At 49.7% G+C, this 14,282-nt stretch overlaps 2 protein-coding genes across 2 annotated transcripts; one reads left to right on the forward strand and one right to left on the reverse strand.

Moving 5' to 3' along the window:
- Nucleotides 1–1,083: 1,083 nt before the first annotated feature.
- Nucleotides 1,084–1,812, reverse strand: UCRPA7_8675 (putative nucleoside-diphosphate-sugar epimerase protein; the record flags this gene model as incomplete). Its single annotated transcript, XM_007921186.1, has 3 exons — nucleotides 1,084–1,100; nucleotides 1,159–1,499; nucleotides 1,598–1,812. The coding sequence occupies 3 exons, from the start codon at nucleotides 1,810–1,812 to the stop codon at nucleotides 1,084–1,086; spliced, it is 573 nt and encodes a 190-aa protein (XP_007919377.1).
- A 7,587-nt stretch (nucleotides 1,813–9,399) lies between these two features.
- UCRPA7_8676 (putative hard surface induced protein) lies at nucleotides 9,400–10,911 on the forward strand (the record flags this gene model as incomplete). The annotated part of the gene is made up of 1 exon (XM_007921187.1): nucleotides 9,400–10,911. One exon carries the CDS (start codon nucleotides 9,400–9,402, stop codon nucleotides 10,909–10,911), a length of 1,512 nt encoding a protein of 503 aa, XP_007919378.1.
- Nucleotides 10,912–14,282: the final 3,371 nt, after the last annotated feature.

Below are 14,282 nucleotides of genomic sequence, written 5' to 3' on the forward strand. Positions count from 1 at the left end.
TATCAATACCAATCGAGTTGCCTATTGGCCAGAGGCTATTGATTGCAATAACATCTGCGTCACTGTCTCATATGCGGGTCGCTCCGTGAACCTGCTCCGAATTGATCAGTCAGGTGGTGCGCATGATATCAGTTACGATGCTTGGAATTATCTATATACAGGGTTCTCTGCGACAGAAAAACCTACAGCTGGCGGATCTCTCAGCATGACATATGTCAATCAACCTGCTGCTACTTGCGCCGGCCTGATTTATACCACCGGTGGAAAACTCCCTCTTAGTGCAGCCAATAGTATGAACTACCTCTCGAGTTGCTTGAACCAACCTAGCAGCTGGGTTTCACAGAACTACGTGCTGTACAATATTCTTAACCCGACCTGCACTTACGGTTACGATGAAATATGCACTCTTGACTGGCCGTCACAAAATCAAGCCACCTGTCCTCATCAGCTAGGGGTTCCGGCAATATTAACAACAAAACCAGTGTACAACATCCTCTACCCCACGGGTCAGGTTGTTACGGCTCCATGAAATTTGAGCCGGTTGGTAACTCGCAAATATATATCAGTCGAAGGAAACAGAGGCGAGATCTAAAACATATTTCCTGTACTTATCTGAGCTGAACATAGGCTATTCACTTCGTAGAAACACTGGCACTCATTGCGACACACATACTTGAAGCCCCCCACTAGGCTCTTGTAATTTTTTAAGCATGCAATGATCTTTTAATCCTGTGTCTTTACATGGTATTTAACAAGTAGGACACGATTAAGGAATAAGAAAATAGCGACGAGCCCGAAGATTGAATTGATAATTATTCATCTGCTGGTTATTACCAAAATTCCGGTTTAAATAATGAAAGAGACAAAAGAAACAAGAAACCACGCCAGCCCACCCCTATTCAACGCCCAACGCTATATATTTATCGCTCGAATGACTTTATAGCAGATTCATTTCAATTGTAATCAATGCCTAGTGACACTTTTACCATATTTCATGCCATCATTTTATTTCGACTAAACGTCGGAATGCCGAATTCTCGATTATAGGCATATTGCCGACCATCCGGATGCCTTTGGAAGCCCTTAATTGGTCTTGATATCTGCCCAGTGCTAGGTCGGTCAAAAACCTTCCAAAATACTCTGTAGGGGTCCAGATACTGGGCATTACAGCCCGTATAGCCGGTTCCGAAGCGCGCAAGACCTTCTCATAGTATGGCCTAGATGGTAGATATGGCTTGATCGCATCATGTTTTGCCTCGCTGCCGAATCCTAGCCGGACGGAGCTAGCGCGTAGGAGTGGATTCTCTTTCCTGATGTCTGCAAGAGCCAATTCTGCTTCTCCCTTGATCCTTGCCCAAAATGCAGAGAAGAGACCTGGCTCTGTTGTTGCTCCAACACCAGACACATAGACGAAGTTGAATGGTTCGTTCTCAGGCGTTAATGCTTGGAATGCTTTCGCAGCCTCGGCTGGCCAATCCCTAGTGATCTTAACATAGTCACTATGATGAACATTAGCATAGTGTCTTCATTTGGCATTGAAAGATTTAGGTACTCTTTGCTAACTTTGGTTTGGCTTACGCCAAGTGCCCAAACACACCCAGACGCTCCTTTGAGTTGGGTGAGGACTTCGGAGTCATACTGTGCGAAGTCCTTGTGGGTGATCACGTTGATTCGTGGGTCCTTAGCATCCTCCGCCATTTTTACAGGTCCTCGGCTCAGTATCGAGATCTTTGTGATTTCTTTCATTCCAATCATGGCATCTAGAGCGCTAGAACCAATCATTCCAGTGGCGCCTGTGAGAATGAGATGCATTGTGGATGCTTGTGCAAAGAGTTTCTCGAAGTCGTTGTATTCCAGTGGTGCTAACTGTTGAAGAGCCGTGAGACAATATGCGTCCTAGACTTGAGACTTATTGGATACGTATTTTGAATTCTTGTATCGGGTCTGCGCAATGGGAGGATTCAATGCTTTATATAGCTGTGCCACAATACCCAGTGGAGTGACTTGCTGACCGGGAATGCGACGACAGGCGGTTAAACCCGCGGGTTTCGTTCCGAAACCCATGTACTTATCGGAGATAAACTAATTCCTCCCCTGTGTACGACACTAAGACCCGCTGACATATAAGCACGGCCTAGCCATGAGTTTGTTGTGGCTGGACGAGTTCGACAGCTTGCGATCTTAGATGTGGTGTAGTTTCGACAGAGAATATGCAGCGCTGCCAACGAGGAACTCACAAACGCGTACAAAATGCTCGAATGAAATTAGCCTAGAAACAGTCACTTGCATCACATCCTCGGTTACTGATGATGCAAGTTTGATGCAGAATGGTTTTTGCTCTAATGAACAGCCATCTTTTACATGTTGTGAGATGAGGAACCGCTCTGAATATTGATCTCATCAGAACCAGGACGGCCATTTGAAGAGCTGGTCCTCTGGTGATGAAGCTCACAACTCGTTTGCTATCAAACAACGAGATGAGTAAATAGACCAGTTGGTCCCATCTAGACATATCAATTGTTTCTATTCTATAATCTTTGGCTCAAACTTTCAAGAAACGTCTTTTCTTCAGGTCGCAAAAACATGTCCTTCGGTACCATGACCAGGTCTTTCATTATGACCAACCTTGGGCCCTCAACATGGGATATCCGCGCTTCGATGTTGGGGGAGCTTGGCTCGACCTTTGCGGCAGAATGCTCATCGTCTTCCTCGCCAGACTTTTGCTGGGCTACATTTCGTTTCCACATATGACCAACTTCCTCTGGCGTCCACCAATAAACGGGATACCGTCGTTGAATATTGTTCACTAACAATGCGACGACTAGCATCAGTCCGCATCCAAGCATAGCCACCGGAACGAGATACCACCCCATGGCAGCTATATTTTCATCCGCAACTGCAAGTAGAGCAGTCGCTCCAGCAGGCGGGTGAGTGGTCCCGGTCAAAGCCATGGCTGCCGTCGCTAAAGCGCATGCAAGAGGTCCAGCCAGCCATCGGATCTCCTCAACCCGTGGACTGAGTGCAAAAAGCTTACAGATGCAGATTCCGACAACTGAAGCGACGAGCTGGCCGACAATGGAGTTTCGTGGCTGTGCCAGAGCAGACTCGATAGCATAGAACTCGAGAACAGCTGCGGCGCCCTATCGAGATACTTAGCATATGACTCTGGTGCCGTGGCAAGCAGAGCAAATTGATATGTGCATACAAAACTGCCGATGATCAAAGGAGCACCATGGTCACGAAAGGCAGGAATCTGGTGGCCGACGACCTCGACAAGAGTCAAACCACAGAAGATTCCAATAGCAGCCCAGAAAATGATGGGAATATTGCCTAGGGAGCTCGACGTTCTCGCTGTTGTGCGATGTCCAAGGAAATGAGACACCGGGTAAGGCAGCCAATGCCATGGTGGACGTGGGAGAATGGGATTCAGGTAACGATCAATATCCAGATGCCATTTAGAAAGCTTGCAAGACATCATCGCACCCAAGCTGCGCAGATCAACCGAGATCCAGGCGCTGAGGAGAATGCAAGGGTGACGACAAATGATCATGTACTACACTTCATCCCGGAGAGAGGATTTATGCCGTTTGAGCAAACCCGCCGTGCCATTTTGACCGTCCATAGAAATACCGGCCCTCGACCGAAGACCGAATGTCGCAATAAGAGGTTTTTGAGACGTCGTGTGCGACAGCGCAGCACTTGTGACTAAAAGAATGAAAACTGAACGTATGAGAATGGGAGTATGATCAGTTTAACGAGTCAACGGGCGTCATATTTGCTAAGAGAAACTCCAAACTTAGCCTAGATCCCGGGACAACGGTAGCTTGTTATAGCGGAGTACGGAGAGTTTGGGACATGCTTTTGGCATGCTTGGGCGCCCGGGCGAGGAGGCATCTCCGCGGAGCGCAAGCCGGACAACATCTCGATACCTATGCTTGCGTATAACATGGTGACACTTTCACAACTCATGCCTTTATTGCGCGTGCTCTTTGATTCAATCTCGAGTGGTGAATTCAAGATGATCATGGAGGCTTCGTAACGCGAATCAGTACGACGACATCGATGGCGTATCGCGGTTCGCTGTCCCGAAACGCGCAACGGAGCTTATGCTAGGCAATCTGAAGAGTTGTGTCTGCAATCGCAGTAGCGCGGCTCGTCAAGAGCAGCTGCTACCGGGTGTCTGTTTGTGCAATGTTAGTAATTGTTTTCTACCTCGTACAATGATAATGGGATGTGCCATGAACATTGAACAACATCGTGGTTGGCCTGTCGGAAACGAATCTGTTGTGCTCCGATACCTAAGATGGCCAAGCCAATGACAACAATTACAGCGGCAGTCAGCGGCCACTAACGCAGTGCTCCCACCAAAAGCTACGATTATGTCAGCGCATAACTTTGCAAACGGCTGTTTATTTCGATGCTTCTTCAATTGTCTCGCTCCTGAAGTTGGCGCACTCGGAGGACTAACAGTCATCGCATATCTGCTCGATATCGCATGCTTTACCGATTTCCGATCGAACAACGAAAGAGACGTAGGAGTATCATGATCAAACTCGGCCAGGTGTACATTGGGCGCGACTCGCTTCGCGACCTGTCAGCACCTCTTGACCATCCCATATCCCATCCGAGGGAAGCGCCAACGTCAGTCAATTTGTAGCGCTGGGCGAGCTTACGCCTGTCCTTTCGCAATAAGATGTATCCCTTCTCCGTGTACAAGTCGTCTCAATTAACATTGTTACACTTGTACCAGTATGCCATGTCGAGAGGAATTGTGTTAACAAGTCGTCTTTTCCTCTACAGATCCCGACCCGTCTTGACAACACCTACACATTCACGTTCGTCGACTTCACAAGGCCTCGATACCGACCCAGAGCTTCTTGGTTCTCTGACAGATGAGACTGACATACTCCCGAGCCGCCCTATTCTTACAATCGCGCGCAAGACAGTTCGGGGACCTGAGTCTCCGGGGCCTGGGCATCTTTTGTCTGACCTTTGGGGACCGACAAATACTTAAGAGCGCAGAGAAATCCGGAATTGGGCTTGGGTGCTAAGCCGCGGACCGCTCGATATTTGACACGTCTCTATCGAGAATGGCTTGAGTGATCAGGTGGCTCTGGTGTCAAGCGACATGGCGCGCTTCGGAAGTCTGAAGGCATTTTGATTATAAAGTCATTGTTCAGTAATTCTTAATACCGAAGTCGGGTGAGAATATCCTCTTTATTTAGCTTTCTACGAAACAAAACTGCAGTATCCGCACTACTGCCGCCTGCGCCAGGCAGTTGAAGCCTCGAATTCTAGACACGTGGGCGATGGTTCTAGGACCTCTGCAACGAAATATCCGGCCTCCAACGTTGCTCAGATTATCTTCTTGTCGGTGAAGTAAAACGATCTAGCTGAGGCACACGTTTTGTTGTGCTCGACCGACTAACAGGGAGAGACGGCGAAGCTCAGTGAAGCCAAATCAATGCCCAGACTTTTGCTGCAAGGTGAGCCCAATCATAAGAGCGGTTGCCGACACGCTTTCTTGGCGGACTGGGTTCTACATTTCAAGAATCCCTCCACAATCAATGCCAAGGCACGCGACCAAGTGGACAGCTGCTCTTCAGTTGGGATTTCGTGTGCTCTTGACGGCCGTCCATGGGGAGTTCGCTCACCTTATTATATATACTACTTCGATATCCTCGTCAGGCTCACCAGTGTACGCCTTTTCCAACATGTTTTACAGATCTGTCGCAAAATGGTGAGATTCCACTTGGTTTTGAGCCTCGCTTTTGTTGCTGCCGTTCAGTCAGTGGCTATCAATGTGACGGCACTCACACAAGAGGTCGAGTCTGACTGGTCAGCTGTGTATTACCCTTCTGGCGCAGATGCATCATTACTTATTGGTAATGATGGCGAGGCGTCGTCCGGCGGCTTTCATGTCTGGTCTCTGAGCGCCACGACTCCTTTGAGCGAGGTTGAAGCCGTGACCCCTGGACGACGTACCAAGTTGGTCTCGACGGTATACGCACTCAATGGAAAGGATTATGCAGTGACTATTGGGCAACCCGATTCTATTTTAAGACTCTTTGAGCTCCCTGACGTTGCGGAAGTTGCCAATGGCACTTTTGCAGCGATTGGCGACTGGTCAGCTCTTTGCGCATGGAGGAGCAATGCACGTAACCAGTATCTCTACTTATTCGGGAAGAACCAGGCGATACAGTTCCTCATCCGTGATACAGGCAATGGGCCAGAGATTCTTGAGGTAGGAGAATTTGAATCCGGCAACCGCCTTGATTCTTACATCAAGTTTCATAGGTACAAACATTCAAAACACCAATCGAGGCGTCAGCTTGTGCGGTTGCGCCGTCTGCGGGCACCATGTTCTTCACTGGCGATGATAGCAAGGACATTTTTGCGTTTCCCCTTGCCGAATCAACCGCGAGCCCCAATATTTCCAAAGTGGGCGAAGCGGAAGACGACATTACGGGAATCGCCGCGTACGTCTCCTCGTCTTCTGATTATGTCTTCATTGCCCAAAGTGATATCATTGGGGTATATGATACGTCCTCATCTTTTGGTCTAATCGGCTCTCTTGAGCTCGCAAGACTTGAAGACATTGAAATACAAGGAGTGGCCATCTATCAACGATCTTTGGAAGGATACCCTCAAGGTGCGCTTACGTATGCCATTGAGGCTGAGGATTTCAAGGGGTTTGGTGTCAGCTCTCTCGAGGGAGCTCTCCAAGCACTGGGAATTTCCATCAACACAGGATATGACCCGCGACGCCGACCATGCAAACGAGCATCACCTATTTGCCAGGCTTGCTCATACAGTGGCTACTTTTCAAACTCCGGTGTATGCTCCTGCTTTGCCGGATTTGGCGGCTCAACATGCAGCGAATTTCATTGCACGAACGACTGCTCAGGCCATGGCGCCTGCATTGGGCCGAACCAGTGCTCTTGTGACTCAGGATGGGGTGGCATCAATTGTGGGTTCGCGCTTATCGAGGCTACATACGAGACAGAGGCAAACGGTGGAGATGGCGATGACCCTGCCATTTGGATCTCTCCAGAAGATCCCGAAAAGTCACGAATCTACACTACTACCAAGTCTGGAGACCAGACTGGTCTAGGCGTGTTCGATCTCAAAGGCAAATTTCTTCAGTTCCTCGCCGCGGGAGAGCCGAATAACATCGATGTCATTTATGGCTTCCAGGCAGGAGATCGCACGATCGATCTTGCCTATGCTGCTTGCCGTGAAAACAGTACTCTATGGTGAAGCTACTCTGCTATAATGTTTCAGGACTGTCTAGCTAACGACTGCTCAGTCTATTCGAAATCGCCGCAGATGGAAGCTTGGCAAATATCGCGGGAGGATCCCAGCCGACTCCCGAAGATTATGAAGTGTATGGTTCATGTACCTACAAATCGCCCACGACTGGGAAGCAATATCTCTTCGTAAACACTAAATCTGCCGAGTACTTGCAATATGAGTTGACAGCAACAGATAATGGTACGTTGCAGACAGCTCTTGTGCGGAGTTTCATTGGTGGGAGTGGTGGTCAGGTGGAGGGTTGCGTGTCTGATGAAGAGAACGGATGGGTGTTCATCGGCGAAGAGCCCTACGCCCTCTGGCGCTACGACGCGGAACCAGATGCAGCAACCGAGCCAGTCGCAGTAGCTACTGTCGATGACGATGTTCCCATCGGCAAACTGTACGGTGATGTTGAAGGAGTGACTCTTGTCGTAGGACCTGCACCTAGCCAGGGGTTCCTCATCGTGTCTTGTCAAGGAGTCAGCGCATACAATGTTTATCGCCGAGAATCGCCGCATGCTTATGTCGGCACGTTCTCAATCGGCGCGTCGGCAGACGGTAGCATCGATGCTGTAACCAACACGGATGGCATCGCGGCCATTGGGACAGCTCTGGGTTCTGACTTCCCGCACGGCCTATTTGTCACTCATGATGACTCGAACGAGCTGCCAGTAGGGGGAACCGCGGCTGAGGCTAGCTTCAAGCTCGTCAGTTTGGAGACTATTTTTCAAACCCTATCTAATGGGGACGCGACGCTCTTGGACGAGATAGACAATGAGTGGAATCCTCGAGCAGAGTAAATAGCGCATCTTGACCCCCTATGATCAAACAAATATTTGATATACATGCCAAACGAATGTAGACCAGTCTATAGCTGAGCCCTAAGTTATAGCATAGGGTAGTCAAGGTGTTGAGCCGCCAATTCTTCACTCCAGCTCATGAATTCCGTCCGAATATTAGCGTCGAGAATAAGTCTTCCGAACTTCCAGTGCTCGCTAAACGAGGTGTTTATCTTGTAAAGGCACGCTCTTAGTCGATGAGCCATTCCATGATACGTACTCGGGGGGAAACGATAGATTTTAGGGGCGAGTGATGCGGGTGTTATGTCTCGAGACGCGTGACGCCAGTGACCATCTGATAACAGGGGCTCGAATTATCCTGTGCCATCCTGGTGAGGGGTCACTTGTGCCTTGCCTTAGTAGGGCCGCTAAATAACTGGAGGGACCTGAGACGTGAAGAGAAGAGGGCCAGAAAGAACCATGTCCCCTGGGCGGAGGGGGCCGACACGCGTCCATCTGAAGTGTGTTACCTTAATTCACTTAAGCCTCCCTCCCGAACGTGCGTTCAAGCCCCGAAACTGTCAACCTTATTCAGACGCACAAGTAGTGAATCCTGACGTCAATCTTGAGGATGGTGTGCATCAATTGATGAGCCCATTCACCCCTACAGCGCAGCAGAGCACATCACGGCCAGGGGTGATTGTGTCGCTCGAAGTGGGCTTTCACATTCTTTATTAGTGAGCATTGTCCAGCATCTGCTGCCGCTGAGCTGATCCGGTCTATCATTCTGCACTGTACGACCTGCCCTCCCTGACCATCTTACACCACTAGTTGACCTTAAACCCAGGCCAGAGGCGTTTGCCAAGCCGCTATGGAAGATTCCCAGCCGACCCCAACACAGTGTCTCCTGCTTGTTTGCTACGAAATGCACAGCGGGATGTCCTGGCTGCCTTGATAGCCTAGCAGGACAACCGATTGCCGGTTTAACGCAACTGGTATTTGCTCCTTGCTGATCATCTCTAGGGCCTGCTCGGGTATGCCAAGACTTGCACCGCCCTCCCTTCAGGGACCGCGGAGCGAGACGAAAATGACAGACTTTAAAGCAAACGATGACCGCGAAGCGGCCCTCATTCCTGTCTTCTATATCTGGCTACAATTTCGGAGCATGATTAGAAACGCCCAAACGTCGATGACGGTTTGCTAGAGCCTTCAGTCGCTTTCCCTGGCTTTGGTCCGACTCACTCGAACCTGTCACCGAGCGCTGGAGATAGATCTCCATCTTGAGCGCAGTGAGTGTCGCGTGCTCACCCGAACAATCACGACAATGACTGTCCGTCGACGGTTCGCCGCCCTCTTGTCGAGTGGCATCCTTCTCGTTCTACTCCCGAGCTTCATTGCCGATGCTATCCAACCAGAGCGTCGCCGGAAGCCTTCGAAGCTACATCCGACCTCCTATCTCGACGGCCTCCGCGGCCTTGCTGCATGCTCTGTGTTTGCATATCATTACACGGACTACAACCACAAGTTTTTCCTCCCCGCTTACGGCTCGAACCCTCCCGACCAGGGCTCTTCCATCCTACAATTGCCCTACATCCGTATTGTCTACGCTGGCACGCCTATGGTGCACATCTTCTTCGTCATCTCCGGCTTTGCCCTTGCCTACCGACCATTGAAATGCCTATATGAGCAGAGATCACCAGCATCCCCCTCTCATCCACATAGCCCTCGGTCAGGCGCCATTGCGAAATGTCATGCCGTGCTTGCATCGTCTGCCTTCCGTCGTCCCATTCGATTGTTCGGTCCGCCGTTAGTGTTGACGCTCACGGATGTGATCCTTGTTCGACTTGGATTCATGAACAACTTCATACACCCAGAGCCGAGCCTATGGGCACAGATGACAAAATGGGCTGAAGATGCTGTTGCGAACCTGACATGGCCTTGGGGTTGGGATGATAGATCGCCGCATTCAAAGTACAACCCACACTTGTGGACCATTCCGATCGAGTTCACCCACTCAATGCTTCTGTTCTTGGTATTGTTGGCTATATCTCGGCTCCGAAGTCCCGCTCTTCGACAAACAGTGCTGGCGCTGTGCATGGCATACATGTTTTTGCTGTGTGGTCGGTGGGCAAGTTTTGAATTTCTGGCGGGCGCGCTGCTCGCTGACTTCCACATCAGCAAGGAGAGCACGCAAACCGTAGACCATCATGATGGAAGCCAGGGACACGGAGGCAAATCTCCAAAGGACGGTATCTCCTTCTTCGTGGAGCGTGTCGCCCCTTTGATCGTCCTAGCGGCCGCAGGGTACATCATTTCGCTGCCGTCCAGGCCCGGTGATATCACACCCAGCTATGTCTGGCTTATGTTGCATGTACCGTCGCAGTATGCGCCGGATCGTGCCCACGCCTTTTGGTACGCACTGGCGGCGTTTGGCATTGTATGGGCGTGCGCTCGCGTGCTAGCAATTCGCCGGGTGCTCGAAAGTGGCCCGGCGCAGTACGCTGGCCGCATCAGCTTCGCGTTTTACATCCTGCAGCACCCCATCCTCAATATCTGCGAGCACTATGTGCTCGGCGCGGCGTGGAAGGCTGCCAAAGATGACAAGCCCGAGGTGCTGCCCTGGGGAGTGCGTGGCCTCACTGGACAGAGCACGCCGACACAGCGTACCGTGTGCTGGTTCATAGGACTTTGCATACTCGGCGGCATGCTTGTGTGGGCTGCGGACGTGTTCACGCGGTTGGTAGATACGCCTATCGTGAAGGCGGCCAGGTCTCTAGAGGGAATGGCGTTTGCTCGTGATGATGAAGACGGGGAAGTTCTTCCCATGAAGAATTAGAAGATAGACCCTCGGAAGCGGTGACAGGAACCAGGTCCGAGGGGTTTTGTATTTTAGGTACATAGCATAGGTTTTGTAAAAGTAGCTACATGTTCAAATGCCCACGGGCGTCCACGGTAACCTAGTATTGATGGCCTCCCAATAAGCGTGCCAGTTCAGGTTCCAGGATTGGATTGGATTGCATCAACCTGAGGATACACCCGAATCTTCCGGGTTTCAACCTGCTGGAAAGTAAGCTCCCTAGTGCAAATAAATCGATTTCACGAGCGGCCAATGTTTTATGATTTGCGAACCAATTGCCTTACACAACCTAAAGAAGCACGTGGTATTGTTAGACCAATCGGCCTACTACGAGATCCCCTCCGACCTACGGATACATATCCCTTTAAAAACAAGGCAAGGCGAAAGCCCGTTCTCGAGGAAAACCTCCAATCTCCCACATCCCCTCCACGTGCCCCAAGATGTGATCAGAGTTATTCGGTCATTTCAAAAGACAAACTCGTTTAGTAGCGTGTGACCCTTCTCTAGTGAATAGAGATGAATCAAATAACAAGTCGACCAAGATACCCTCGTGGGGTGCCTAGCAAATTTGACCCAGACGGGAATGTACAGCCTTTCCCAGGCAACACAGTCGTCTCTCATCTTGCCCCATCGAGCGAGTTGTACATTTCTATGCTCGGGCTTTACGATAAGTTAAGCAAGAGTCACCTATCACACTTATATACTATGTTACCACCGTCAAGTTGGCACATGACTATTTTTGAGGGTGTTTGTGACCAAGTTCGCAAGCCCGGCTTCTGGCCAACGGATCTAAGTTTCGATGCAACAATGGAGGAGTGCACTACATTATTCGAGGAGAAACTTTCCTCGTTCAGTCTACAATGTGACCCACCGTATCTCGCGAAGATTACAGGCTTCAGTCCCCTCGAGATCGGTATCGGTGTTCACGTAGAGCTTCGCACGGACGAGGAAGAGATGAGGCTTCGGGAGCTGCGTGACAGACTCTCGGATCTTCTTCAGATCCGTCACCCACAACATAGCTCTTATGAACTACACTTGAGCATGGCTTATCTTCTAAGACATTTGAGTGAAGATCAAGAGAGGGAGCTTAAGGAGTTGTTGATGGACCACTTCAAGGAGATGCCGTTGGAGTTCGAACTCGGGGCGCCAGAATTCTGTACCTTCGATGATATGTTTGCCTTCAGACGAGTGTTCTTCTTAGAAGACCGGAGGTGAGTAAGCATTGACTGGGTCGAGATTAGTTGGCTTGTATCATGATTAATTTTCCTTGCGTCCCAAAGGAAATGAAGGCATTGTCGAAAAGCTTAGATGGAGAATCAGATGTTGGTACTATTTGACTGAACGGAGGTTTCCTCCGGTTGAAGCTAAAATTCTCCTGAACTTCCATACAATTCTCAATTCTTTGAATTCTTTCTATTCTAGTTTAAGTCTATTTTGTCCCAAGACATTGCTTAGCAGATCATACCATCCATCTTAACAAAGTAAAGCTTAGCCTCTCAAAAGTGTACTCCTTGCTCTTGCCATCCCATCGACTCTCCTTGATGCCAATCTTCTCTGCGCCTTCAGCATTGACGTCTCTTCCGCTGAACTCAGTCCCCCCCACTGTATAGATCTCGACCTCTTGTCCTTCCTTGAGTGTTAATCCATCAAAATCTGCTGTGAAGCTGCGATCTTCGTCCGTGTTCACCACCGCGACGTTCATCCACCCATCATTACTGAGTGCTGCACTAACATCGAGTTTCGGGATTTTGCAGGTTGATCTGACCCAATCCGGGAAGGTCTCTCCTTCATATGTCCCCGTACGGACATGGACAGCAACCGATTTTCCGTGCATGTATTTCGAGAACAAATATAATGGGAAATACGTTGTCTGCTTCCAAACGCCATTCGGGGTTGTCATGAGTGGGGATATGACGTTCACACTTTGAGCGATTGTAGCCATTCCCAGTTCTTTGGAGTTTCGGATGAAGACGTTCAGCCACACTGCTACCGCTAGACCATCACTGAGAGTGTACAGTTCCTCGGCGCCCTTATTTCCAGGGGCTCTTTCCGAATCCCACACGTTCCATTCATCAAAGCAAATGGTTGGGCGTTTCTCGCTTTTGGGCCTCATATTAATGAGGCTCACATCAGGATATGGTGACAAGTCCACTTCGCATCGAGCAAGGTCGATGAGCGAGGAGCAAACCTGGATAGCCCGCTCGGCACCATAAACTGATGATATGTTTTTGTAATGAGTTCTACCCATCGAATAGTAATGAATTGAGTGCATGTCCACGTATCGGATACACTGTTGTAAGACATAGCGGTCCCAGTCTGAGAAGCCGTCCTTCCCGCAAAGAATAAGCTTGACAGAGGGATCGAGGAGTTTCAAGGCTTTAGCCCATTGGACGGCCTTCTTGGCATAGTCTTCCTTTGTGTGTTGCTCTACCTGCCTAATATCGTGGTCAAAAATCGTCATCCTCCATCGAAGGACATTTGAGCTTACCATGGACCCCACATCTCGTTCCCTAGAGCCCAGTACTTGACACCGTACGGCTTTTCATGGCCATTTTGCCTCCTTAGGTTCGCATAATATGTGTCCTTGTCGCTATTGCAATACTCCACCCACGCCAGTGCGTCTTCGAGCGTACCGGTTCCCATGTTCAGGCACAGGTACGGCTCTGCTCCGACGGCTTTGCACCATTCCATGAACTCGTCTGTTCCAAAAGTGTTGGGCTCGATTCCATCCCAGGCAAGTTCTGGGCGTCTCGGCCTCTTTTCTTTGGGGCCAATACCATCTTGCCAACGGTAAGTTGCACAGAAATTGCCGCCTGGGTACCGCACCACCGGGACTTTCAACTCGTCTTTGAGACAAGTCATCACATCTGTGCGAAACCCGTTTGAATTGCGTAGGTGCTCATTCTCGTTTTGCGGATCATAGATACCACCATAGATGCATCGTCCCATGTGTCTATCGCGTTTCAACTGATAAGCAACTGATCCGACGGGCGGACGATTTGAATTCCTTACTCTAGAAATCCACCATATATCAGTGGATCTATCTCCGAGATAGTGTGAGCAGGGTTAAACGAGATGGACGGCGACCCTTCATCCTCTCTCAACAGGGTGGTCAAGGTCGTCATGTTATCTGTCAATACTCCACACGAAATGTGATATACAATTGTTAATGATATTAACAGGAAAGAGGGTTCAGCACGCGGCCGAGCTCAGAAGGAGAGGAATTGGCTGGATGGTCGTATTATTTCAATTTCTTTTAAAAGGTCTGAACGAGATTCAGCGTTAGGACAAAAACTGTTCGCGCGTGACATCCCAGTCATTACCAAGCTGGATTCAAAAAGTGCTGCCTC

This window comes from Phaeoacremonium minimum, assembly GCF_000392275.1.
Source record: "Phaeoacremonium minimum UCRPA7 unplaced genomic scaffold PA7_03_scaffold_604, whole genome shotgun sequence".
Taxonomy (NCBI): domain Eukaryota; kingdom Fungi; phylum Ascomycota; class Sordariomycetes; order Togniniales; family Togniniaceae; genus Phaeoacremonium; species Phaeoacremonium minimum.